The 25,349-nt window shown below is 30.4% G+C and overlaps 2 protein-coding genes across 2 annotated transcripts in view; one reads left to right on the top strand and one right to left on the bottom strand.

Moving 5' to 3' along the window:
• LOC105848180 (kinetochore protein Nuf2-A) overlaps nucleotides 1–2,974 on the top strand; it is a 65,374-nt gene extending 62,400 nt beyond the window's left edge. Inside the window, exon 18 of the mRNA XM_065793730.1 lies at nucleotides 2,825–2,974. Within this exon, the coding sequence (XP_065649802.1) occupies nucleotides 2,825–2,830 (6 nt within the window). The 3' untranslated portion in view covers nucleotides 2,831–2,974. The remainder of the gene's footprint in view (nucleotides 1–2,824) is intronic.
• A 16,673-nt stretch (nucleotides 2,975–19,647) lies between these two features.
• The window catches only part of LOC100209230 (sodium/potassium-transporting ATPase subunit alpha-like), a 62,503-nt gene continuing 56,801 nt past the window's right edge, over nucleotides 19,648–25,349 (bottom strand). The window contains exon 14 of the mRNA XM_065793729.1: nucleotides 19,648–20,207. Within this exon, the coding sequence (XP_065649801.1) occupies nucleotides 20,179–20,207 (29 nt within the window). The 3' untranslated portion in view covers nucleotides 19,648–20,178. The remainder of the gene's footprint in view (nucleotides 20,208–25,349) is intronic.

The following is a 25,349-nucleotide window of genomic DNA, read 5'->3' as shown; positions in this document are numbered from 1 at the left end:
TACATACGCATCAATTAACCTATTTGTCATGAAATCAGGTTCGAATCCCTTGACCATTCTTTGAAATGTGCTTCCGCTTAGCACCTCTTCACTCGATCACCTTTCTTTTTGTTCTTTATTGTTCTCCTTCTTTCCATACTGCACTCTTTTAGATGTAATTTCTGATCAAATTGACCATGCCCTCTCTTTTTACCCCTCTACCAATATTGCTGTTTTTGGTGATTTTAATACTCATGGCTTGGCTCAAACGCCACTAACCCTGATGGCACTAAATCCTATAACTTCTGCATTTCTCAATCTCTTACTTAGATAGTTAATTTTGTGACTAGTTTTCTTGACAACCCTAATCATTTACCATTACTCCTTGACTTATGTCTTGTCTCTGATCCTAGCTTGTGTTCAGTTTCTTCTTTTTCTCAACAAAGTTCTTTCTTGATCAATATACTTCTTTGATCAACAAAGAAATTTGTTGATCAAAGAAGTTTATTGATTTGTTGATGTGAGATAAGAAGTAAGTTATTTGACATTCCATCTTGAGTCAAATAACTTTCTGCCAGGCAATCAATACAGTTTTTGATCAACTCGCTCTATTGCAGACTTGCTAACTGCTGTGACTGAAGAATTTTATCAAGCATTAGATGGAGGCAGAGCGACTAGGGCTATTGCTCTTGAAATATCTAAAGCTTTTGACAAAGTTTGGCATGCTGGTTTTCTCCGTGAGCTTGTTTCATATGGTGTAACTGGAAAAGTTTTTGCAGTTATCAAATTGTTTCTTTCTAACCACTTATTTAATTCATCCTAGAAAGTCAAAAAGTCTTTTCAATTGTTTAAAACAGGCAGCTGACCTTGAGTCTGATCTTGCTTCTGTAACAGATTGGGGCTTGCAGTGGCTTGTAAATTCTAACTCCAACAAAACTCAATTTAACAAACAACTATCGCAATACTGTTGGCATTCCTATATGATGAATGGTAATCCAGTAACACTAGATAAATTTATTGAAAACAATCTAAGATTAAAAAAAATTGAATTGAATTTGTGTCTTTATTGTCAATTTGTTATGAAGTTAAATGTAATTTTCAGAGAATGGCCCTAGGTACAATTGCTAGTGACTCTAGGTACAATTATTAGGTATAAAAACTTACTTTACCTAGAGCCACTTATTTTTGAACCCTTCATATACTTCATATACAATATACAAAAATTCATATACAAAAATTCTATATACAATAATAAGGCATATACTATATTTTATAATTTTAGTCATTATACTATATTAATACCAACCCTTGGAGTTAAGGTCAGCATTCGGCAATGCCGACCTAACTGCCGACCTTAAAATGTTTGAGGTCGGCAAAAAATTGCCGACCTCGTCTTAAGGTAATCCCTTTGTGTCAAATTTTTTTTGCTATATCAACTTAAAAGTTAACTCCTAAGCAAACTTGTCCTCAACCAACCTTCAAATTGTAGTTACTCGAGCTATTCAAACGAAATTTTAAAGAAGTTGAAGAACATTTGCAATGGGCCCAATGAAGAACAATTGCAATTGTTCTTTGCAATGGGTTTTATTGCACCAAAATGTGCAACAACCCGACAAGCGAAAACTTAACTCCAGAACCTCTTAACATCACAAGAATATAAGAAAAAATTTTATTATTAGTTGTTTTTATTGTTATTATTGGTTTTTTAATTACTCATTGACTTGCATATTTCTTATTTCAATTTAAGTTTCTTAAAAGAAATATTTTATTATATACTTTAAATAATAAATATATTTAAATATATAATTTAAATACAGCTCAAAATTTTCAATAATTTTACTAATTAAAATTATAATTTTTTTTTTAGTAAAACTATTTTATTTGATAGAGTAAAATATATATATATATATATATATATATATATATATATATATATATATATATATATATATATATATATATATATATATTAAAAAACTTTGAATATATATTTGTATTTTGAAATCTCTCTATATGTTTGTATTTTGAAATCTTTAGATGGTTAGAGCATTAGGGTCTTCCATGAAGCACGTACGCAGGTATGGGGTAAGGGGTTACCCTAAATCGCACAAATGACAAATGCGTACAGGGAGAGGTGGTGTTAAAGACAGCAAAAATGTACGCGGTTTGAATATCTCTCGTTCTCTATCTCTCCTAAAAATTGATTTTTTTTTTTAACGAAAGCAATGAATTTCACGAGTTTAAAAAATCAATATTATGTTACGTAGCGGAGAAATGTCAAATTAACTAAAAAAATTTTTGTTTTAAAGTTTTGAAAATTTATGTGTTTAGGAAAAAGGGTTTGATTTTGTTATAAATAATGCGTCCTTTCGCGGACGGGATCCCCATAGGAAAGCATTATTTATTACAAAATCAAACCCTCGAACGCAATATTTGGTGGGGGTCATTAAAAATATTTGTGCGTAAAAAGGGGAAGGGATCCTAAATCAGTGATTGTAGAGCGTACGTACTTAATGGATGCCTAATGTAGTCTAAACATGTAATAAATTAACTACCAGATCACAGAAGGTTGATCCACGTGAGAAATATCAGGCGTAGAATCTACGATAATTTCCCAGTATTTTCCCAGTTATATTCCCAGTATTATTGTATTTTTGAAAGGAATGGATTGAAAGGGTGAGGTCGTCAAAAGTCATTAAAAAAAAAAAAACTATTATTAAAATAAAGACTACGCTAATAAAAAAAAAAGTATAACAATTATATTTGTATATATATATAATATAAAAGAGAGAGTGAGAGAGTTCTTATTACTTAGTTTTTCTAAACTTTGCACTTTCTTTTTTAGATTTGAAATGCGTTTTGAAATCGATCGAAGTTTAAAATCCTTACTTCTATCAAGTTTTAAATTTTTACTTTGTTGTAGTTAAAAGTTTTGTTGTAAATAAAAATTGCGTTAGTTGGTGTTGTTAGAATAAATCAAGTTTCTTGAAAAAAATTTTAATCAACAAAACTTTTTCGAAGACTGTAATGTTAAAACTGTCAGAATAAGGAAAAACTAATTAAATCTGCAAAAAAATTTTGTTTACATTTTTTTTAAAATGAGATAATATGTTAATAATAGTTCAACAAATTGTTGTAGCAACAAGATGCCCATAAGACTAGAAATTTTATATTTAAACAGCCTTTATCTATTCCAGTTTTATTCTATACTAATGTTTTATTCTATGCTTATGTTATATTCTAATGTTTATCTATTCTAGTTTTAAAAACCTTTACTATTTTTGCCGATATAACTTGTGCTGGTAATCCATTCCAATGAGGTATCACTCTGTTCATTAGGTTTTCTCGAAAAGTTGGATGAAGCTGCAAGTGAATTAATATTTTTTTATATTTATAATCATTGGTCATTTGATTCATTCAAGTGGTTTTAATGCCTTATTTTATATCTTTTTATTATACACCTTTTCTTATTTCACTGCCTTGATAGTATGTCCGATTTACAACAACAAAAATGTTTTCAGATTTAGAGGCTTAATTGAGCACCTTCCACTTAGCGTAGGCCCCTAACTTTTTTTTCATTGCATAATCCGCCTAACATTTTGTACAAATGCGATCCATAAGCTGCTATATCGCTTTGATCACAAGAAATAATTTATTTCATTTTTTTTTCTCCTTTTGTCTAGATTTAATTAAGTTATATAATCTTAGAGATTTGGGGTCGTCAATAAAGTACGTGCGCTAAATATTTGAAATTTGACGCCCCTCCCCCTGTTGCCATGCGTACTTTATAGTCCCTACCCCCTTAAAAAGTACGTATGGTTTTCAAATACTCCCCCCCCCCCCCTCTAACTTTTTTATTTTTTAATAAAAAAGTTTATTGGAAGAAAAAAAGGTGGAGGAGGTCCAATTTAAAAAACGTCTTCAAGTATATTCAAATATCAATTTTAATAAAGTTACGTTAGCGATGTGTGTGTTTGGCCGAGAAATTAATGATATAAACTTCGACGGCTGAGTTCAGAGTTCGATTCCCGGTCAAGTCATATTGTTCCTTTTTTTTTGTTTTAATGACGATCAAATAAAAATAAACTATACTTAAGGCGGACGTTTTTTTCAGACACCCCTCTTTAGTAAGTCTGTAAAAAAACGATTCTTACGCGAGATCAGTAATATTGAAAACAAACCCTAAAATCCAGTGCCGAGGGTAGGCTACCCATTCCCCTTAATTGTATGTGTGTTAGCTGAGTTTGATTAAAAGTCTGTTTAACTCATATGTATGTATTGTTTGTTAATTTTAAAACAAATCCTGTAGAAAGAGTATTTGGGAAACTCATACAATATAGTGGGGCAAAGTATTTTACAAATACTTAACGAGAAATGGAAAAGCGAAAAATCAGCAAAACCAAACGAGTTTTTCAAAAGTCTGTTAGCGTTATTAGCGCTGCTGTTACATCTGGTCATGATTGTGATTAAAATTTTTATACACTTTCAGTGTATAAAATTTTTTTGCTGCTACTAGAGTGTTAAGCTTGCATTTTGTTTTGTCTACTGACTTGTTCAATACTGCGTTATTTATACATATTTATATTTGTGGTTTATGTCAATGTCTGGATTTTTACATTAAGCATGCAGATGAACTCTAATGTTGGACAAAACAATCATTTTTGTTTTATTAAAAAACAAAAAAGAAACTTGACAACATATAAGACAAGAAATTAATTAATAAACAAGTTAATAAACAAAGACGTATACTAAAGGTTATAATTAGTTTTCATATTTTTAATTTTTTTTATATTATCGTCTTTTACTTTTTAAGGAAAAAAATCAAAGAATCCACTATTCTATTATTATAAGAACTTTTCAATTGACAATTAAAACTAAAAAAAAGTTTAAACCCAGTTTAAACTTTTTTTTAGTTTTAATTGTTAGTTTTAACCCAATCGATATCTTCAAAACAAAAAACGTCAGCCTTCACATTATCTAAAATATTGCGCGTTAAGGTTTTTTTTATCCGTAAGCGCTGAGTTGTTTGGTTTGTTAAAAACATAACTGCATAGAACATTACACTACTTTGAAACATGAAACATTACTCTACTACTAAGTGGGAAACACTTTTCCACGCTATTAATCATTTTATTTTCAAAGTTTATTTTAAAAAATTGGGGCACCCAAAACTGCAGGGTCCAGCAAAAAAGCTTGAAAATTAATAAATCTAATTTATAAAAAAGATTTGTTCTTAAAAATGCTGTCGCATTATGACATTTGAAACCTATGAAATGGGCTTTTAATTGCTATTTCAAATAAAATTTCACCTCGCCCCTGTCTCCGATTTTGTTATAACAAAATCTGAGTGCAAATATCTTTAGCACTGCGAGCGTAGTGTCGTCACGCACAATATGGCGTAAGACGCTTTGTTTGACCTGGGGTGAACTAAAAATCCAACATCCGCTTCTGACTAGAAAATATTTTAATTTGTTAAACTTCGGTATAAGGCATTTCCATTTCTGTGTGTGATTTTTTTTCTTTGTTTTACAATTAGAAGCTAGGACTTAAAGTAATATGTATACCATTATGATTATCTTTAAGAACAATTATAACAAAAAAAATTAAAAAAAACTATCTTTTTGTGTGTGTGTGTGTGTGTGTGTGTGTGTGTGTGTGTGTGTGTGTGTGTGTGTGTGTGTGTTAATGTCGCAATAGTTTGAAAAATATACAAAGCTTTTTCTAAACGCTATACTCTAGCTAGAAATATTTGATGACTGCTAATTCTCATTGAAAATATATTAAATATGAGTTATAATGACATAATCTTTCATTTGCAATACTCACAAGTAATATCATTTTGTAAGACTTACTACATAAGCTTGACAAATTTGTGTGACTTCCGTGTATACGAACTACATTTAAACGATGTACTTCTACTGTGACTATTAGAATAAAGTGTTATAGATAACACTCTATTGTAATAGTCGTAAAAACGATGTATTTTTACTGTGGCTATTATAATAGTCACAGGATTGCACATATCTATAAAGATATGTGCAATCCTGTGACTTTCTGGAAATTTTTACTGATTATTTTCCGAGAAACTAAAGTTTATTTGTCTAATAACTAAAATTTGCATTTTTCAGTTCCGTGCCTGATTCCGTTTCAAAATTTATTCATTGATAAATTTACTAATGTATACCATTCTCTGGTAACAAATATCAATATTTTTTTAAGCTAGAGATTAGTAACTTAGAGACTGCTAGTTTTATTACTATGAAAGTAGTAGTCAAAACATTTACGATTTTTTTATGTTTTATAGTTTTGAGAATTTTTACTACCACGCATTTTTACTTATATTATTATTAGTGCAAAAAATATGATAGTAAAAACCTTTGCTTTATTACTATGAAAGTAATATGATAGTAAAAACCTTTGTTTTATTACTATGAAAGTAGTAGTCAAAACATTTACGATTTTTTTATGTTTTATAGTTTTGAGAATTTTTACTACCACGCATTTCTACTTATATTATTATTAGTGCAAAAAATATGATAGTAAAAACCTTTGCTTATTTGTAATAGCAAATTTTTACTACCCAGTTAAAGTCTTATTATAAATTTTATTCACCAGTAAAATATCTCGTACATCGTTTAGTAAAACGTTTCGTATAACCGTTTCGTAAAATATTTCGTATTAAATTTCAATTGTTATTATAAGAATTTTATTCCCCGTATAAAATATAGGGAAGAGTTGCCTTAATTGGAACACTTAAAAAATAAATATTTATTAACTAAAGATGCCCGAACTATGAAAACATTTATGATTTGATTAATACAAAAAACCTTTACTTTTTGTTTTTACTACTTAAAAATCTTTCTAAATTGGACTTTGATTCCTTATTCTTTTTTTTTTTTTTTAAATAGTTTTTATCTTTGCAGTGAAAATTGAAACAGTTCATTCAAAACATATAATAGGATTAATATTACCTTAGCAAGCTGAAATTCTACAAACAATAAATTACATAAAAGCTTCAACTACCATGACTTTCTTTTATTTAATTGATTAAAAAGCTATAAATAATGTATTATTTTTGAAGTTTATAGTTGCTACTACTAAGCATTTTTAAATTGGGTCTGAACTATTTCTTCAACCCTTTGATTTTATCACTATTAGTTCCAATTAAGAAAATTTCGTATTATTTTGTTATATTACTGCTATATCATGCTTACAGTAACTTATAAACTAAGTTTATGTTGTTATTTGCATTTTAAACCCCATTGCATTAAACACAAAAACCTATAACCTATAGGCTATAGCAGTATGGTTTACCCGGCGCAAACAATACGTGTCAGATAGTTAGACCTACAAAAATCTCGACCTAATTAGTTGTTCTACAAAAAGAACATCTACTAAAAAGTGGAACTAATTTTCAGATAACCTACTGAGGCCTAAATTGTTTTCAACCGATTATATTCTTTTTTATTTTCAACCGATTTATTACGTTTTGTATTCGACTGATTTATTTTTCAATTTTATAGATTTTCATTTTCAACCAATTTGAGATAAATTAATTTTCAATCGATTATCTGTGTTTTTAACGTTGCTTTTTTTAAACTACGAAATTATTTTTTTTTAAAACTAACAATCAATAAGTTTTCCAAGCATTCATCAAACCTTATACTTCCCAATTCTGAAGACAGCGCTTTAACCACTGTGCCAAGGCTGATCAAATTTGGCTCGTATTCAAATCAGCAACAAAATATTTAAAATACATACTGGAAAGGCGTAATTATAAAATTGAAAATACAGTAGGTTGGAAATTCAGTAGGTCAAAAATATAGTAGGTTAACGATTTAGTAGGTTGGAAAATTAGTAGAACATGTTTTAATTAAGTGTAAATATAAAAAACAAAAATTGTCGGTTGAAAATCAAAAACGTCATAACCTACGATTTGTGAAATTTCAAAAATTAGGTTTAGTTAAAGGCCACCAATCAATATAGTAGTAACACGAAATTAGATCATCAAAAAATAATATCTTTCGAAACGTAGAAAATAAGACGTTTTACTCGAAAAAAGAAAAATACAGCCATAATTCTTTTTATTTTTTTTTGAAAATAATTGCAAGTGTTCCAATTAAGGCAACTCTCCCTTACTTTGCGACTACAATCATTAAAATGTTTAAAAGTATTAACTCTTACGTCGTGAGATTTAAAAGTTATGTCGTAAAAAATTCAAAAGTTGTAAAAGATACGAAAAGTTACGAAGTTACGAAGTTAAGTAAAGGTACGAACCGTAAAATATTTAAAGTAGCAATTCCATTGAATTATTATTATTAAAAGTCTTTTCTGCGAGATAATGATTTTATTCGTTCAACTTTTTACATCATTTATTATCATTTGACTGCAAATAAAACATTTAATGATTGATTTGATTGAACACCGTTTACAGTGTCATATTTACAACTACATATGGCATACGTGTGTAAAGTTCTTAAATTAATCTTATTTTATTATTTATTACATAATCACAAAGTTATTGTTGCAAACAACCTTCATCAGTTACAGTCATTTACCTATAGTTTAAGAAGACGTCATTCACAACAACTGATAAACAAATGCATGCCTTTTAAACTAGTGCAGCTTTCACCGCAAATCATCACGGAACGTCTTGCGCTGTAATAAACGCAGTTCTAAATGTAAAATATAGTATAAATTTTTCCATCAATTATATGAGTCTCCCTTTTCATAAATTAAGATTATCTCCTTTTTTCATAAACTAAAATTATTTTGAAACACACACTATTTCATAACTTTTTATATTATATAATAATAATATATGATTCAGCATTTATATATTTATGAAGTATTATTGTTTTGCATAATCTACGTTATTATCACTTTATTCCTTGAAATATATCTCCGTCATTTCCGTCAAAAAAAGTACTATGGGACTGCCCATAAATTACGTAACGCAAACTTTTATAATAAACAAAAAAAAATCAAAAGTTTTCTCTCGCAGAGTCCTAATTTAAATAAAAAATCAAAGTAGCCCATTAAATTTAATGAAAATCGCCCCGTATAAGAACCTAATATCTCCTTCTGTTTTTAAAACATATTTTGCGTTGCGTAATTTATGGACGATTCCTATGCTCATGAGCGACCAATGTCAAATAATCAAAACTTGCTTATTTAACGCTCTTTTCAAATGCTTAAAATACTTTTATGGGCGTAAAATTTAAATGAATCTAAAAGAATCGGCTTAAGTGATTAAAGAAAAGATAAAGAATAGAAGATTTTAATAATGTTATAATGCATATGACTTATAGTTAATAACTAGTTTAACAAGTTTGCAGTGTTTAGAATATGATTTTACATCCCATAATTTATTGCACGGCTAACTACGCATAAATTTGGTTTTTAATCAAAGATTTCATATATATATATATATATATATATATATATATGCATATAAAATCACATCATTCTTGACCAATAATAATTATATAACCAATTAAATTGGTGAGAAGAAGAACAGTACTAGCTCATTTTATGTTATTTGCACTTTTTTTCATAATTTCATTTAACTTATGTCGATCTCTCTATGTAATACAAAAATAATACTAGTCCATCTTTTTTTCATTATTTTTTTGCCATAAATTAGATTGATCAATAGTTTATAAACTATAGCTGTTTAAAACTTAAGCATTAATTATCTTGACATGAAAATATTGGACTAGTACTGTTCTTCTTTTCACCAATTCAATTAAAGCACGTTTAACAGCCAAAAAGATTTAAAGAAAAAAAAAATAGTAATAATAAATGCTAGTTATTTTTATTGTTATATATATATATATATATATATATATATATATATATATATATATATATATATATATATATATATATATATATATATATATATATATATATATATATATATGTAAATTATGTTAGTGTATTTTACAAATAGAGTGCTCAATGTTCTTAAAGAACAGAGCAATAATTAATTAATTAGTAAAAAACACTTATCTAACTTTTATCTTCTACTCGGAGTTTCACCATTGCTGGATCATCAGGAAGAGTTTCACCATTGCTGGATCATCAGGACTCTTCCTGATGATCCAGCAATGGTGAAACTCCGAGTAGAAGATAAAAGTTAGATAAGTGTTTTTTACTAATTAATTATATATATATATATATATGTATATATATATATATATATATATATATATATATATATATATATGTATATATATATTTTTTTTGTTAATTCACCTCCCCAAGGCCCAGAAGGCCACTACAGACAAGGAGGCTACTTAATTATGGTTATAACCCTCTCTCAAATATATAACTCCGAAACGCGAACCTTGACAAACAAGGCCGTTGCGCGAAAATCAAGTTGAGAGCGGTACTACCAAGGACGTGGTGGGGGACCGAACTCAAAACCTCTCGCTTATGAAGCAAGCTCTCTACCAATACACCACTACCACATTTATATATATATATATATATATATATATATATATATATATATATATATATATATATATATATATATATATATATATATATATATATTTATATATACATATATATATTGTGGAATACGCTGACACAATTATAAAGAGAATTCTTTAGAATTGATTACTTTTGCTTTTTTTTTAAATATATTTTTAAAAGTGGGCGGAGGGTAGGGGGAGGTTAATATAACTAAGTTTTGAGCTCACATTTTTATAGTTTTTTAGGAGAAACTTATTATATTGCCTGCATTAAGAAATCAATTCCGATTTTTTGTTTAATAAACATTTTTGGTTTGCATGTGCAATTATTTCAAATCTTGTAAGCATAGCATGCATTTTTTGGAGATATTATTATATTCAGGTGTTGTTTTAAGGACGGACCAATTCAATGAAAAATCATCAAAATTTTTATTTTTCAATTATCATATGTATTTTGACAGCATGGTGTCTTTTGAATACTTTTCGTTTTAAATTTAAAATGTTTTTAAATTGTTTATGGTTGGCAAAACGATTTTTTCCATTCACCCTTTGTTAGGCCAACATATTGTTTATCAGGTACATTGTTAGAGGAAACAACACGAACCACGTTTTATGGTAAACAAGTTTTTGATAGCAAGTATTTTGATAAACATTTTCCACTCACTTGACAATTGTTTATTTTTGCAATTGCAATTTGCTGTTGTTTTTTCATTTACAGTACTGTTCAAATTGTTACGATAACTGACAAAAAACTTGCTTTTTACACTAAAAACTGATTTTTATTTCTCGTATTTTATATATAAGCCTAAATTTAGCAAACATTCATGTACTGCATACAATTTACTCATTGTGCATATGTTTTCAGTATTTGGTTGCAGCACCCTTGGCTTTTATAAGCGCTGTAATTCTATTCGGCATACTTGCATAGTATTTGGTAATTAACTGTGTGATATGCGGATTGTGATACCATACATGATTAATGGGTTCGATTAGGTCACGTTTTTAGTGGTGGTGACTTCGTTTACTCTGTCTTTCAGATTGTGTCATATCCCTTCAATTGGGTTCATATCAGGACTACTTGCCGGCCAGGGCAACACTTCCATACCGATGTCAACAAAGTAATCCTTGATAATGCTTGCTGTGTGACAGAGTGTCCCATCTTGCACGTAAATGCAGTTCCCATTAGGAAACCAGTCCTCTAGTTGAGGAACCAGACAAGTTCTCATCACTTTCTTGTACTGTTTTGCATTCATCATGCCATCTGCAATGTATAGACGTCCAGGTCCTTTGAAAGATATCACGCTCCAAACCGTGACTTTAGTCGGCTGTTTGACCTTCTGCGCCAGACACTGTGGAAGAAACTCTTCTCCTGGTCTTCTTCTTACATAGCGGCAATCGTTGTCCAATATTTTCAGTGTTGATTCATCTGAAAAACATACCTTAAACACGCACATATACAGTGAATTACAACTGTTACAATTATTCTCATTCTAGTAAGTTAAATTTCATTTAATTTGTTTGTCGCTAATCAATTTAAAAATTATTTACTGGACAGTATGGATGTACATTTAGACAACTCACCATTTTCCAGTCCTCCGCTGTCTACGTGGCAAATTGTTTGGTTCATAATAATCTTTTCTTCATAATTGCAGCGGTCAATTTCGGTTTCTTTCTTGGTCGGTATGCCCTCAAACCAGCTTCAATTAATCTTCTTTGCACTGTGCTGCTACTCATCTGAACACCTAAAGTGTTCATTTCAACCATCAATCTGCGTGATGTCATCTTGAGGTTAGATTTAGGGAGTCTCGTCAAAGCTCGATCATCTTGTTGTGATGCTTTCCGCTTTCTTCCGCATTTTCCTTTACGTTTTGGAGTACCAGTTGAGCCATGCTGCATGTTCTTTTTTATGCTTGACACAATGCTCTGAGTCACTCAACATTTTAAAGCTATCCGAAATCTTCAAGCTATCTGACACTATCTGACATCATCAAGCTATCTGACAATATCTGCTATCTGACATCATCAAGCTATCTGACATCATCAAGCTATCTGACACTATCTGGAGAAAACTCTGTATTCTCCAAGATAACTTTAATCTGACTTTTTTTACGGGGAGATAAATCTTTTTTTCCCCCATTGCTACTAAAGTAAATAGATAAAACAATTAAACACTGAAGACTATTATGATTTTGTACATGAAGTTGATGGTCTGGTTTCAGGACCTCAAATCAAGTTATTTCTGGTAGCCTAACTTCTTGCAAAATAATCCCAGCCCAATTTCAAATAATTGAAAAAATTCAATATTCATAACTAAGATCATTACTAACGTATTTTTTTAAATTTTCAAAGTACAAATCTAATATGATGGCACTAAAATCTCACAGTAATGCCCTAGGTATGATATTAATCATAATACTTATTTACTATAATGCATTTTAATGACAAAAAGTACAAGTAAAGTTTAATTTAAAAATTTTTCTCAATTATCGTAATAATTTGAACTGTAATGTAGGGTTTCTTTTTTATTTAGCAAAGCATTATTGTGACCTTTTATAACTTTTTCCATATTTTTTGTGCAACTATTGCTAACTTTAATTATATTTCGATTAAAAATTGTATGTAATCTATTAGGGGGTAGGAAGTGTTTACCAACCAATTTTAAAAACACTTTTCCTATGTTAGTGGAAACATTTTTGCTATATAGGTGGTTGAACCAAATTACATTTTTACACCTTTTCAAGATGTAATTAAGAACTTGAAAGTTGTAATTAAGAAAAGTAAGATATAATCGAGAAATACAAATTATAATTTAGAAGTCGTAAAATGGAATTAAGAAACACAACATGTAATTAGGAAATTTTAAAATGTAATTGAGAAACCCAATATGTAAATAAGAAATCACAATATGTAATTAGAAAAACAAAAATTGTAAGTAAGAAATCTGTAATATGTAAATGAGAATACATTATTTGTAATTGAGAATACACAATGTAAGCTTAAAGGTTGTTATAAAAGATCTTCTTGGACATGCATTTTAATAAGTTAATAATATCAAACTAAGCATTTGTATGCAATACAGTAATACAGTAATGGAATTGAAAGATCGTTGTGTTATTTGTCAATACACTATGAACAGAATTTCTGTTTTTAAATTGAATCCGTGCAAGCATTTATTTCACCAAATTTGTTTACATCTACTTCTTGAACAACCAGAACCGCCTTGTGCAATTTGTAGACATGAAATACATACAAATGAACAAGTTGAAAGAAAATATCATGTCTTCAAGTTGAAATAAAATATCTTCATCGAATGATAGAAGAGTTATTGAATGTGCTGAGCGAAATGACAATTGGGTGACTCTGGTGCAAACTTTAGGTGCAAATATAAGACAGCAATTGGGTCCGCAGCGGAAATTTAAATTTCATTAGAAGAGGTGGTTTAAAACCAAAAAAAATTAACTGATGATCAAGTCAAAGAAACGCTAACATAGATTGAAAGTGACTGTCAGTTGACATTGGTGGCCATTAAAACAAAGATATTAAGACAATTTAATATTAGCGTCAGCACAAAAAAAAAAAGAGCTGAATATGTTAGGAACATTAACGAACACATCACAAATGGTCATCAGATAGTTTTGTTGGATGAAGGATTTTTTCAGTTACCGTCTAAACCTCAAATGCCTTTTTTCATTTTATAATTATTTTATTAAACAGCATCTGTAAATGTGTTTACAAGGTAAAAATACATAAAAATAGTTTAAGATATATAAAGAGAGAATAAAGTAAATCACTTGGGAATGTTTTCTTCAAGAGTATTTTTAAAAATTGTTCGCTGTTGCTTTGCATTCCAACATTGAATTGCCTGTACTAAAATTTGATAAGTATCTTCTGGAATTATATTTTCTGAAATATTAATTTTCACTTTCTATTTATCCTGAATTAAGTTTTTCATATTTATTTTATGGATCTTACATAATTCCTTTATATCATCTAAAAATGAATATTTTAATGAACAATAGTTAAGCTGAGAATTGATGATTTCAAAAGTTACTTTATTATTTAATAGACGGATAAATAGGTTTATTTTATTTTGTTGTATGTAAGTCGATATCTCCCGAACTTTAAATAGAGAGTTTATATAGTTTTTGCTATACTTAGAGATATTAAAAAATGACTTAACTGCATTTCTTCCAAGTTTATTAAGTCTTTGCATTGTTGACTCTCTATTTTCACAGAGTTCCAGACCATGCGTTAGGGTCGGAACTGCTAAAGATGTATATAACTGAATAATTGAAGATGGATGTACAAACCGGATACCAGATTGAATCAGAGTTTGCACTATTGTTTGGAAATTTGATACTCTATTGTTAATATTTGTTCTATTGAGTGAGGCAAAAATAGATTTTTGTGTATCCCAAATAAAGCCTAGATGATTAAGTTTTTCATTTGGTATTATTTGATGGTCGTCTAGGGTTATCTTGCAATTAGTTAATTGTCTTTTTCCCGAAAGCAACAGTTCCGTTTTGACAGCATTGAGCTTTATGCCGTTTAAGTTATTGTAAATATTACACGTTGTAATCAGCCTTTCAAGACCAGATAGAGTAGAGCTAAGAAGAATGATGTCGTCAGCATAAGCAACAACACCTGTGAAGTTTCCATGTATAGAAGTACCCACAACGTTATCATTTTTTATAGTTTCGAGTAACTTTTCGGTGTATATGTTATATAGGTAGGGGGACAGAATGGATCCTTGTCTCACTCCTTGCTTAAGAGCAAATGAAACTGATTTGGAACCTAGGTAAGAGACAGTTGCACTACTTTTGTGGTATAAAGAAGATATAGTGTTAACTATTTGGAGAGGTAAGTTTTTATCAAAGTAAAGTCTATCAAAGAGAATGTCCCAGTTGCAGCTGTCAAAAGCTTTTTCAGCATCTAAAGAACATAAATAAATAGGCGAATTATTGTTGTTGTAATGCTTAACTGTTTCGCTTATAACAAATTCAGCATGCAAGGTCGAACTCTTACTATTGAAACCAAATTGAAGGGGATGTGTTTCTTTTATCTCAGGACTGATGAGTAAAATTAGTTATTCTAAAAGTTTCGTAAATATTGGAATAATACTGATACCTCGGTAGTTATTTGGGTCGGTAAGTGATTTTTTATACGATTTGACAAGCGGTATAATAGTTGAAGTTGACATAGACGTAGGGGTCCATCCATGATTAATTGAAAAGTGAAAAAATTTTCTTATCCATTGCGTTAGTGCATCACACTGGGCATATTTTAAATGTTCTGCAGATATATTGAAATGATCTTGGCATTTATTCAATTTTAGGCAAGAAATAGCGACTTTTATATTTTCATCAGTAATAGCTATTTCATCAGAATTTTCACAAGGTGGAACTTGACAATAAATAGAACTATGATTTAACCTTTCATTGTTTAATCGTTTTTCAAATATAGTAGCAAATTCTGCGGTAATCGATTCTTTATCCTTTTATTGATGATTATTTATATTTTATTCATGATTATTTATATTTTATTGATATTATATTATTATTTCCAGCCTTAAATTACAAAATATATTAGGACTACAAAATTCAAAATACAAAGAACTTTGTAATATTTATACTTTCCTTAATTACAACTATCATGTTCTCAATTACATTCTGAGATTTCTTATTTACAACTTTCATTTTCTCAATTACATCTTACTTTTCTAAATTACAACTTTTACCTTCTCGATTACATCCTACTTTTCTTAATTACAACTTTCAAATTCTCACTTTTTTGTATTCTTTTTTTCAAGGTCAAATTTTAGTTCAAAATTTTGAAGTTCACTTTTTTTAAGAGCATCTTCGAAAATTCGTTTAAAGGAATTAAATACATTTTTATCATAAGAACCTTGTTTTAGCCTGTTTTTAATTAAAATCGGTATTTGTTAATATAACATGTAATAATTCATCATTTGGTTTTTTGAGAAGTTAAATGTGGCATCAAGAAAACTCACTATTTTCAAACTTATGCTTATTTCGATTTGGAAACCAATATTTTTTTCTTTTCTAATTTTATCGAGTTGTGTATATTAAGTGACCGGGGCCCCAGCCCCGGCCCCGGCCCCGGTTGAAAATGAGATTTTTTGCAAACCCAGTAAAAGGTTGCAACTTGTTAATAAAAAGCCAAATAAGAATGAGTTTTGGTTTATTGTTATAGAGATAGCTCGTTTGAACATGTTATTGTTATAGAGATGGCTCATTTGACCATGTTATTGTTCTAGAGATGGCATTCTTGGAATAATAAAAGGACATTTATTCTTGTAAAAAAGATGTAAAAAATGATTAAAGTTTAATAAAGCAACTGCTCGAGATGGTAAAAAATGTGTAGTAGAATGAGTCTTAACTTAAAATTGAAGAGAATGAATAAAAACATTAAAACTTTTATTCCAGAAGGAATAAATGCTTTTGAGATGCGCTTTATGCATACATATTATGGTTATAAACATACATGTTTGCTGTTCATTTAGATGTTGGCATACAATATCCTTACATATTTATATAAACTTTAGTATTTATATGGTGTGGTATTTGGCGAAAAAGAAGTTGATCAGATGATGATCATAATGATGATGGTTATGATGATTATGTTGATCATGTTGATCATAATGATATTTATATATGCATATATATATAAAAAATATAACATGAATTTTGAATTATAAAAATATACTTTAGGATGTATAAATGTTTATGCAGCCCCGGTCACAAGCTCGGTCCCTGTCCCGGCCCCGGCTGTATTTTATCAAACCCGGTCTCGGTCATATATCAACCCCGGTTGCTTACTAGCTGTGTACGCATAACTATTAAACCATCATCAGGATAAAGGCAATCATTATGTAGATATAACTTTTATTGTTGTTATTATTATGTATTTAAAATTAAGCTTAATTGAGATTTTTACTACTATTAGTTTTATGCTATTCGCAATCATCAGGTAAAATATAAGGTTTTTCGGTTGAAATGTTTAATAATAAAAAAAAACAATAAAAAAAACAACGTCACCCGCGACTAGCTCCGTAGACTTTCTTTGCCGACCAATTTCCCTGACTCTTTACAATAGTCAAAAAAAGTTATTCATAAATGTATTTATTAAAAAACAGCAATTTTCTGAGTCTTTTAAGGAAACCGTTTCAATTTTGTCATCGAATTAGTCAAGATCAGAAGATTTATTTTCCGTGTATCGTAAACCAACGAGAAGGAGAAATTAAACAAGTGGGGTTGCTGAATGGTGCCTCACATGAGACGCTGCTACCATAGAATTTAAAAGCCACTGCATACAAGCAATTCTGTTGCATAAAAGAAGGAAAAAATTTATTGCTTATATGCAGCAGTAAAGCGTCACTTAAAACAAAACAACCTTTTGACCGTGGTCCAGTTAAAAAATTTTTTGTTTTTGTAAAATATTACTGAGCATTTTAAATTGAACAGCACAGCAATGGTTAAAAATACCTTGAAGTAATGAGTCAAAGTTAAATATGTTTATCTCTGACGGTATTAAATATGTTTGACATCCAGTAGGTCATCAATATAATGCTAAGCATCAATTTTCACCGTAAAGCACGGTGGTGGTTTGGTCATATTTTAGTCTTCATGGAGTATGTCTAGTCTATCAAGTTCAAGGCACTAAGGACAAAAACATGTATAAATAATCAAATAAAGAAATAATTAAGGACATAATGTTGCCACATGCGAAGAGGAAAATTTTACATGGTAGGACTTTGCAACAGGACAACGATCCAAAACACACATTGAAGCTAGTCATGGAGTTTTTATGCTCAAAAAAAAGTTTGAGTCTTGGAATAGCCAGCACAACCTCCTGGCCTGAACCCAATAGAGCATCTTCGGGAGCATATCGAGAGAATAATTGACGGTCGCAAGCCAATTAATTAACAGGGTTTGTTTTAGTTGATTAAAAGCACTTCGGAGGAAATTCCAACTGATATTTTAATCAAATTGGTTGATTTAATGTCATATAGATGCAATGCTGTCATTGCGGCAAAAGATTTTCCAACAAAGTATTAGCATTATATGCAGATTATAAACTATATGTAACATTATATATACTATATAGAAATCATTATAAAAATATGCTGAAAATTTATTATTTGTCAATATTGCTTTTAAAGGATGTAATTAGTTAGGCCATTTACTTTTGAGCCAATCATTTGCATTCTTTTAATGAAGTTTTGAATACCAAATTCCAATTTTTCATTATTGTAATATAATTTGACATACTTATAAGGAATTTTTATTGTAAAAAGTAAACTTAATGAGAAAATTTAAAAGAACCGCTTGTCAAATTACTTTTAGACGCTACTGTATACATACATATTGCTATAGAGATAGGTAGCTATAGTAGAAGATATATATAGAACAAGATAATTCTAACGTGGCGATATCATATATTGCGACGTGAGAATTATCTTGTTCTATCTCCACTTTTTCAAAATATTGAGTTATTAATAGTGTTATGTACCTCAGAATGCTTTTCTATTGTATTGAAACCTAAGTTATAAGTAAAATAGTCGCGGAAAAATTTTTAGTAAAAAAGTTGTTTTTAAATGCTGTCTCCTAAAGTTTTTATTTTTTAAATCGTTTTATCTCAAAATTCAAAAATGTGGAGATAGAGCAAGAAAATTCTAACGTCACGATATGCTATAGAATTTTCGTTATGTAGTAGCAAGCGACATTTATTTTTCCTTTATAAAGCTACTGATATATTGTCACAACATCGCTAGCTAAAAAGCCACAATATGTAGCCATAAACTGGCTATAGATTTGTTGTGATGTTGTAAATTAGCTGCATACTTACGATCTGTAGTTATCATATATCGTAATATCGCTAGCTACAAAGCTGCGATATGTAGCCGCGTAAAACACAAAATGAAGCTAAGTGAGAAAAACACTATAAAGCAAACTATTCGTTAGTCCATTTCTCATTGGGTGAAATTTACTACTTCTAATTAACTAAAATTTTTTTTATGAATTCATTTTGATCTGAATTTGATTTTTAATCTTGTAAATAATATTGAATGTGTAAATTAAATGTTGTAAATAATATTGAATAACAGATTTTATTTTTGAGTTAAAATTCTGCCAAAAAAAAACAACAAACAACAACAAAAACATTAAATAAATATAAATGCTAAAACCAAATTAAAAAAAAAATACAAAAATAAATATATATATATAAAAAAAAGCAATATAAAAATACAAAATCTTTAAAAATTCTTTACAAGCTGAAAAATTTCTTTTCGAGTCAACATAAACAAAATAAAAAATACAATACAAAAATAAATATCAAAAAAATATACAATATAAAAATACAAAATCTTAAAAAACTCTATACGAGCTGAAAATTTTTTTTTTAAGTCTACATTAAACGCGTGACTCATCAAAACCTCATCAAAAAGTTAACATTAAAAAATAATAGTTATCGCTAAACTTACAACGTTTGAATTTGGTTGAATACTACAGTTAACATAAAATTAATGACATTTGGAGCTTACATAAATACAGTAATGTTCAAGTTGATATAATTATAACGACGCTTTATGTTACCATAAATATGATGCTTCAATCCTTTATAGGATTGTGATTCACCACTATTTAGAAATGTGACTCACCACCTCGATTAAAATTTCCTAATGCTTTTATAACTAATAAGCCGTTTCCCTTTCAAAAAAACCTAAAAAAGTTAAAAAAAAAATTAATACAAGATGCAAACGCATGCTCGAATTTAACACAGTATTAAATAAAGCAGTTATGAAATCGAGCTGTCTTGATCAGGATCTTTAAATAATTTGTTAAAATATCTGGAAAAGGATGGCAAAATATTAATTTAAAATGAGAAATTACTAAAAGCTTAAACTTAAAGGTTTTAATTTTAACAAGATTGAAAAATTTATTAAAAAAGCTGTGAGAAAGAGTTGTGAATCACAACTCTTTTTCACAGCTTGTTTCATCAGCTTGTGATGATTTATATCCACACTTCAAAAGAAAATGAAAACGATAAAAGCATGAGAATTTACTACAGTTTGCAACAATGTTTTGAGAAAGTCACTATAGAAAATGTCCACAGATGAAGATTAGGAACAGGAAAGTATAACTGCATATGAAATTGATTTTTTCATGAGCCCTGTTCGTCTAGAGAGGACAGCAGAGATGTCTTGCTAATCACAAGGTGTGATTAACAAACACAATACAAAAATTTACTAAGATTCATTTTATTTTTAAGCAGATACAACTTATGAGGAAAAATGAAACTGTCAGCTATCAACAAATATTAAAAAAAAAATTTTATTCTCCATTACTTTCATTCATCATAACTCAAAAAACAACAAAAAAATATATTATGGGAAATAACACTCTCTGATCCTATTTCTGCAAAAGCTATTAAACTTTTTTGATATTTAACTGCTTGCAACACAATGATATTTATTTACATTTACATTTTATTTGCAAAAAAATCTGCTGCTTTTGCTTCATTTTAATAAAAACAAATTAACTGCAATCAACAATAACTAACAAACTTCAACAAATTTATTGACATAAATTTCAATTAATTTTAATAAAAACAAATTAACTGCAATCAACAATAACTAACAAACTTCAACAAATTTATTGACATAAATTTCAATTAATTTTAATAAAAACAAATTAACTGCAATCAACAATAACTAACAAACTTCAACAAATTTATTGACATAAATTTCAATTAATTTTAACAAAAACAAATTAACTGCAATCAACAATAACTAACAAACTTCAACAAATTTATTGACATAAATTTCAATTAAAAAATAGGCATTGACTTTGAATTGTTAATAAATGGTATTGTTTCAATAAAGACTTGAAGAAAAGAATTTGAATAAAATAGTAGGAAAGCTAATTCTTAATGTGTTTCTAAGTGTTTTGTGTAAAATCTATATTAAAATTACTAAACTATTGCAGTTAAAATGATTTTAATATTATCAAAAATAATTATGAAAAACTTAATCAAAAATTTATGTTGTTTTTACCTCAATAGTTATAGTCATATAAAAGCATTTAAATATATTATTCAACCATGCAATTCTCCCCAAAGGACTTACAATTAAGACTGGCGCAAATGGAAGTGGGTGTATGTGACCCCCCCCCTCCATCAATGAATTTTTTGTTCTTTTTTTCTTTTTTTTTAAACATCTTCGCTTCCAACAAGGCTGCAAGCAGCCACTAATTAAAGTTGGAAGTTACTGTAAGAGAAAAGATGAAGATTGTAGAGCAAGATAACGATTGACGGACGATTTAAAAGATTGCAAATTATATGAATCAGGAAAGCAAGATGAAGGAAGCAAATTCCAAAGAGCTGATGTTCAAGGAAAAAAACTAGACAAATAAGCGTTTTTGGAGCACTTAGGAACAGTCACAGAAAAAGGATGACACTTAATTGAATGACGAGTAACACGAGAATGAATTTTAGTAGATGGCACAAGAGACGCTAGCTCTTTCGAGCAGTGCCCATTATAGTATTTGTAGAAAAGAGAAAGAGAAGCAACACTACGACGATGTGATAATGGTTGAAGGTTGGCTGCAAGAGCAGGTCCAACTATGTTTACAATGCGTTTTTGCACTTTGTCTAAAAGAAAAAGGGCATCATTAGAAGATCCGCCCCAGATATGGCAACAGTATTCCATACAAGGCCGGATTTGAGATTTATAGAGGTAGAGAATAGAATCCAGAGTAAGAAAGTGGCAAGCTCGATAAAGAGATGCAACCTTAGCAGATGCTAATTTTGCAACCGATTTGATATATGGTTTCCAAGAAAGATTGGAAGTAAGAGTTAATCCTAGAAGATGAAGAGTAGGTGACTCATCGAGTACATCACCGTTCATAAATATAGGAAGATTTAAATTATTGCGATAACGATTGGCTGAAAAAAATTGAGTTTTATCTGAATTAAAGTTCACCAGCCACTGTGAGCCCCATGCTGTAGCAGAAGTGAGATCCTTTTCAAGCTCAAATGCCCCCTCCAGGCAATCAGAGGGTGTTGGTTTCTTATCACGACAAGAATAAATGGTAGTATCATCAGCAAACAATGCCACCTTAGATGTGAGAATATCTGGAAGATCATTAATGTAAATTAAAAAGAGTATAGGGCCAAGGATAGAACCTTGAGGAACCCCTGAAGTTACAGAATAAGAAGAAGAGTGTTGTCCATCAAGGACAACTTTTATGCTACGATTGGAAAGGAAGGATTCAATGATCTTAAAGATGTTGCCGGATACACCATAAGAAGAAAGCTTGTGGAGAAGACCAGCATGCCAAACTTTATCAAACGCTTTTGAAATGTCAAAAGCGATGGCTTTAACCTCTCCACCATCATCTAATGCACGATAAAACCTGTCAGTTATTACTGTTAGCAAATCAGCTGTAGAACGAGAAGATCGAAATCCATATTGATGGTCAGAAAGTAAGTTATTAGATTCAAGATGAGAAATTAAGTGTTTGTTAATTAAAGATTCAAAAACCTTGCTTATGATAGGAAGAAGACTTATGGGACGGGATATGGGACTTATGGATAAGGATAACAGATGCGGCTTTCCAGCAGGCTGGAAAACAAGATACTGATAAGCACTTGTTGAATAGTTTTGAGAGTATAGACGACAGCTCTAGAGAACACTTCTGCAAGACAATAATAGGTATGTTGTCTGGGCCACAAGCTGTAGAAGAGTCTAGGCAGGAAATCACTTTAGATACAGATGCTGGAGTGATATGAATGTCAAGCAAAGAATCAACCTGTTTGTTGGCAATATCAGGTAGAACGCAATTAGTGGAATCAAGAGATGATATTGATGAAAAGTTTTTAGCAAACAGTTCGGCTTTGTCTTTAGGTGAGGTGACAAAGTCTGAACCATACAAGAGAGGTGGAATTATAGATTTGCCCTTATTATTGATATTATTAAAGATTCTCCAGAAGTCACGAGAGCCTAATTTTTGAGATGAGATACGAGATTTCATGACCTGAGAATAGCGGGTTTTGGCGTTAGACAAAACCTTTTTACAGTTGTTTCTAGCAGTAATAAACAGACGTCTGTTTTCTGGAGAATTGTTTTGCTGATAAATATGGAAGTAACGGTTTCGATTGGCAATCACAGCAGCACAGTGTGAGGAAAACCATGGAGGAGAGTGAGGCTTGACCTGGAATCGTTGAGAGGGAATAAAAGATTCCATGCCAGCCTGAATCCACGAAGTTATGTAAGAAGCACATTTGTCGACAGGAAGTTGAAAGATTTTTACCCAAGGGCCATCACGAAGAAAATCACAGAAAGAATCCCAGTCAGCTTTACTGTAGTTGTAAGAGGTTCGATAGTAGGGGTATTCAGGTGATGAAGAAGAATGAGATATTAGTTTTAAAGAGATCAAACTGTGATCAGAAGCACCTAAGGGTGAATGTGGAGAAACTGAGCACTGACTAGGATCAGAAACAAGACATAAGTCAAGTAGAGAAGGTTAATAATTCCGGTTGTCTGGAAAGCGAGTTGGAAAGTTGACTATTTGAGTTAGGGATTGAGAAAGGCAAAAGTTGTGGGCTTTAATGCCTGCAGAGTCACTGACACTAGAGCCAAGCCATTCAGAGTGGTGAGCATTAAAGTCACCGACAACAACTATATTAGCTGATGGATAAAGAGAGAGGGCTTGGTCAATATGATCAGAAATAACATCAAAAAGAGTACAGTCTTGAGATGAAGGAGATCGATATAGAACAAAGAGAAAGGCAATAGAGTGAAGTGGTGCTAAACGAAAGCACATGAAAGAATAGTCTGTGGATTCAAACCTAGTTTCACGACAAACAGGTGAATTCTTACGAATGTAAATCCCCAGGCCAAGCATGTGACTATTGGAGTCTTTACGAATCAGAGGAAGATAACCATCAACACTAAGATCACAAGATGAGACAGCCGAACTCAAATTAGTCTCACAAAGAGCAAGTAGGTCTGGTGAACTTTGCAAGAGATAAGACTCAACAGAAGAAAAGTTACTTCGAAGACCACGAATATTAGTGAATGATAGGTTTAGAGAACTTGGTGATGATGATGGTTTTTTGTGTTTTATAGTTTTTGGTACTTTATCCATTTTTAAATTAGACTGAAGAACTTGACTCAAAGCATAGATAGTACTCAGAACACCGTTTAATAGCCCAAGCAATTGCCTCATTACTACTAATAAACCCTAAGCCGTAACAAAGGGCTCCAAATGTGGCCTCCGCAATGCACACCAAAAGTACAAACAGGGACACCATCCATGCGCAACATGGCACTGTTAATACTTTGATATTTTTCAGCAGTTGATGGAATCAGCCTCGCTGAGAGCTACCACAGAGTTCGGGAAACCTGACTACCAGCCGGCCTCAGAACCATAAAACTGAGTTTTAGAGCTGTACCCTCATAAGGAGATAATAGAATGAGTTGCCTAGTCATAAAAACAGTGACACAAGCAAACCCATGCATTGAGTCAAGAAGATCCAGCATTCAACATCCTAAACTGGAAACAATGTATTAAAAACACATCTGCGCCAGCCTAATAGATGAAGAAGGGGTGCGAGGCTGGTCAACAGATAGAATCTGTTTACCCCTTAAGTCTTTGCCTAGGAGGCCTTCTACAAGACAATAGCTGGGTGCATTTAACATCTGCCCAAGATGAGTATTTTTATCGAGACACCATCTCTAGCCTTTACTCAACCAAGAGCCCCAAGGCAGGGGCTGTTTTAAATTGGAGTTAGCATCTCCTAGTCTTTGCCTAAAAAGGCGTATCCTACAAGGCAGCAGGACATGAAACAGATTGTACTGGG

This window comes from Hydra vulgaris, chromosome 03, assembly GCF_038396675.1.
Source record: "Hydra vulgaris chromosome 03, alternate assembly HydraT2T_AEP".
In the NCBI taxonomy this organism is placed as follows: domain Eukaryota; kingdom Metazoa; phylum Cnidaria; class Hydrozoa; order Anthoathecata; family Hydridae; genus Hydra; species Hydra vulgaris.
The sequence above is the reverse complement of the archived record's forward strand: the minus strand, read 5'-3'. Positions and strand labels throughout refer to the sequence as shown.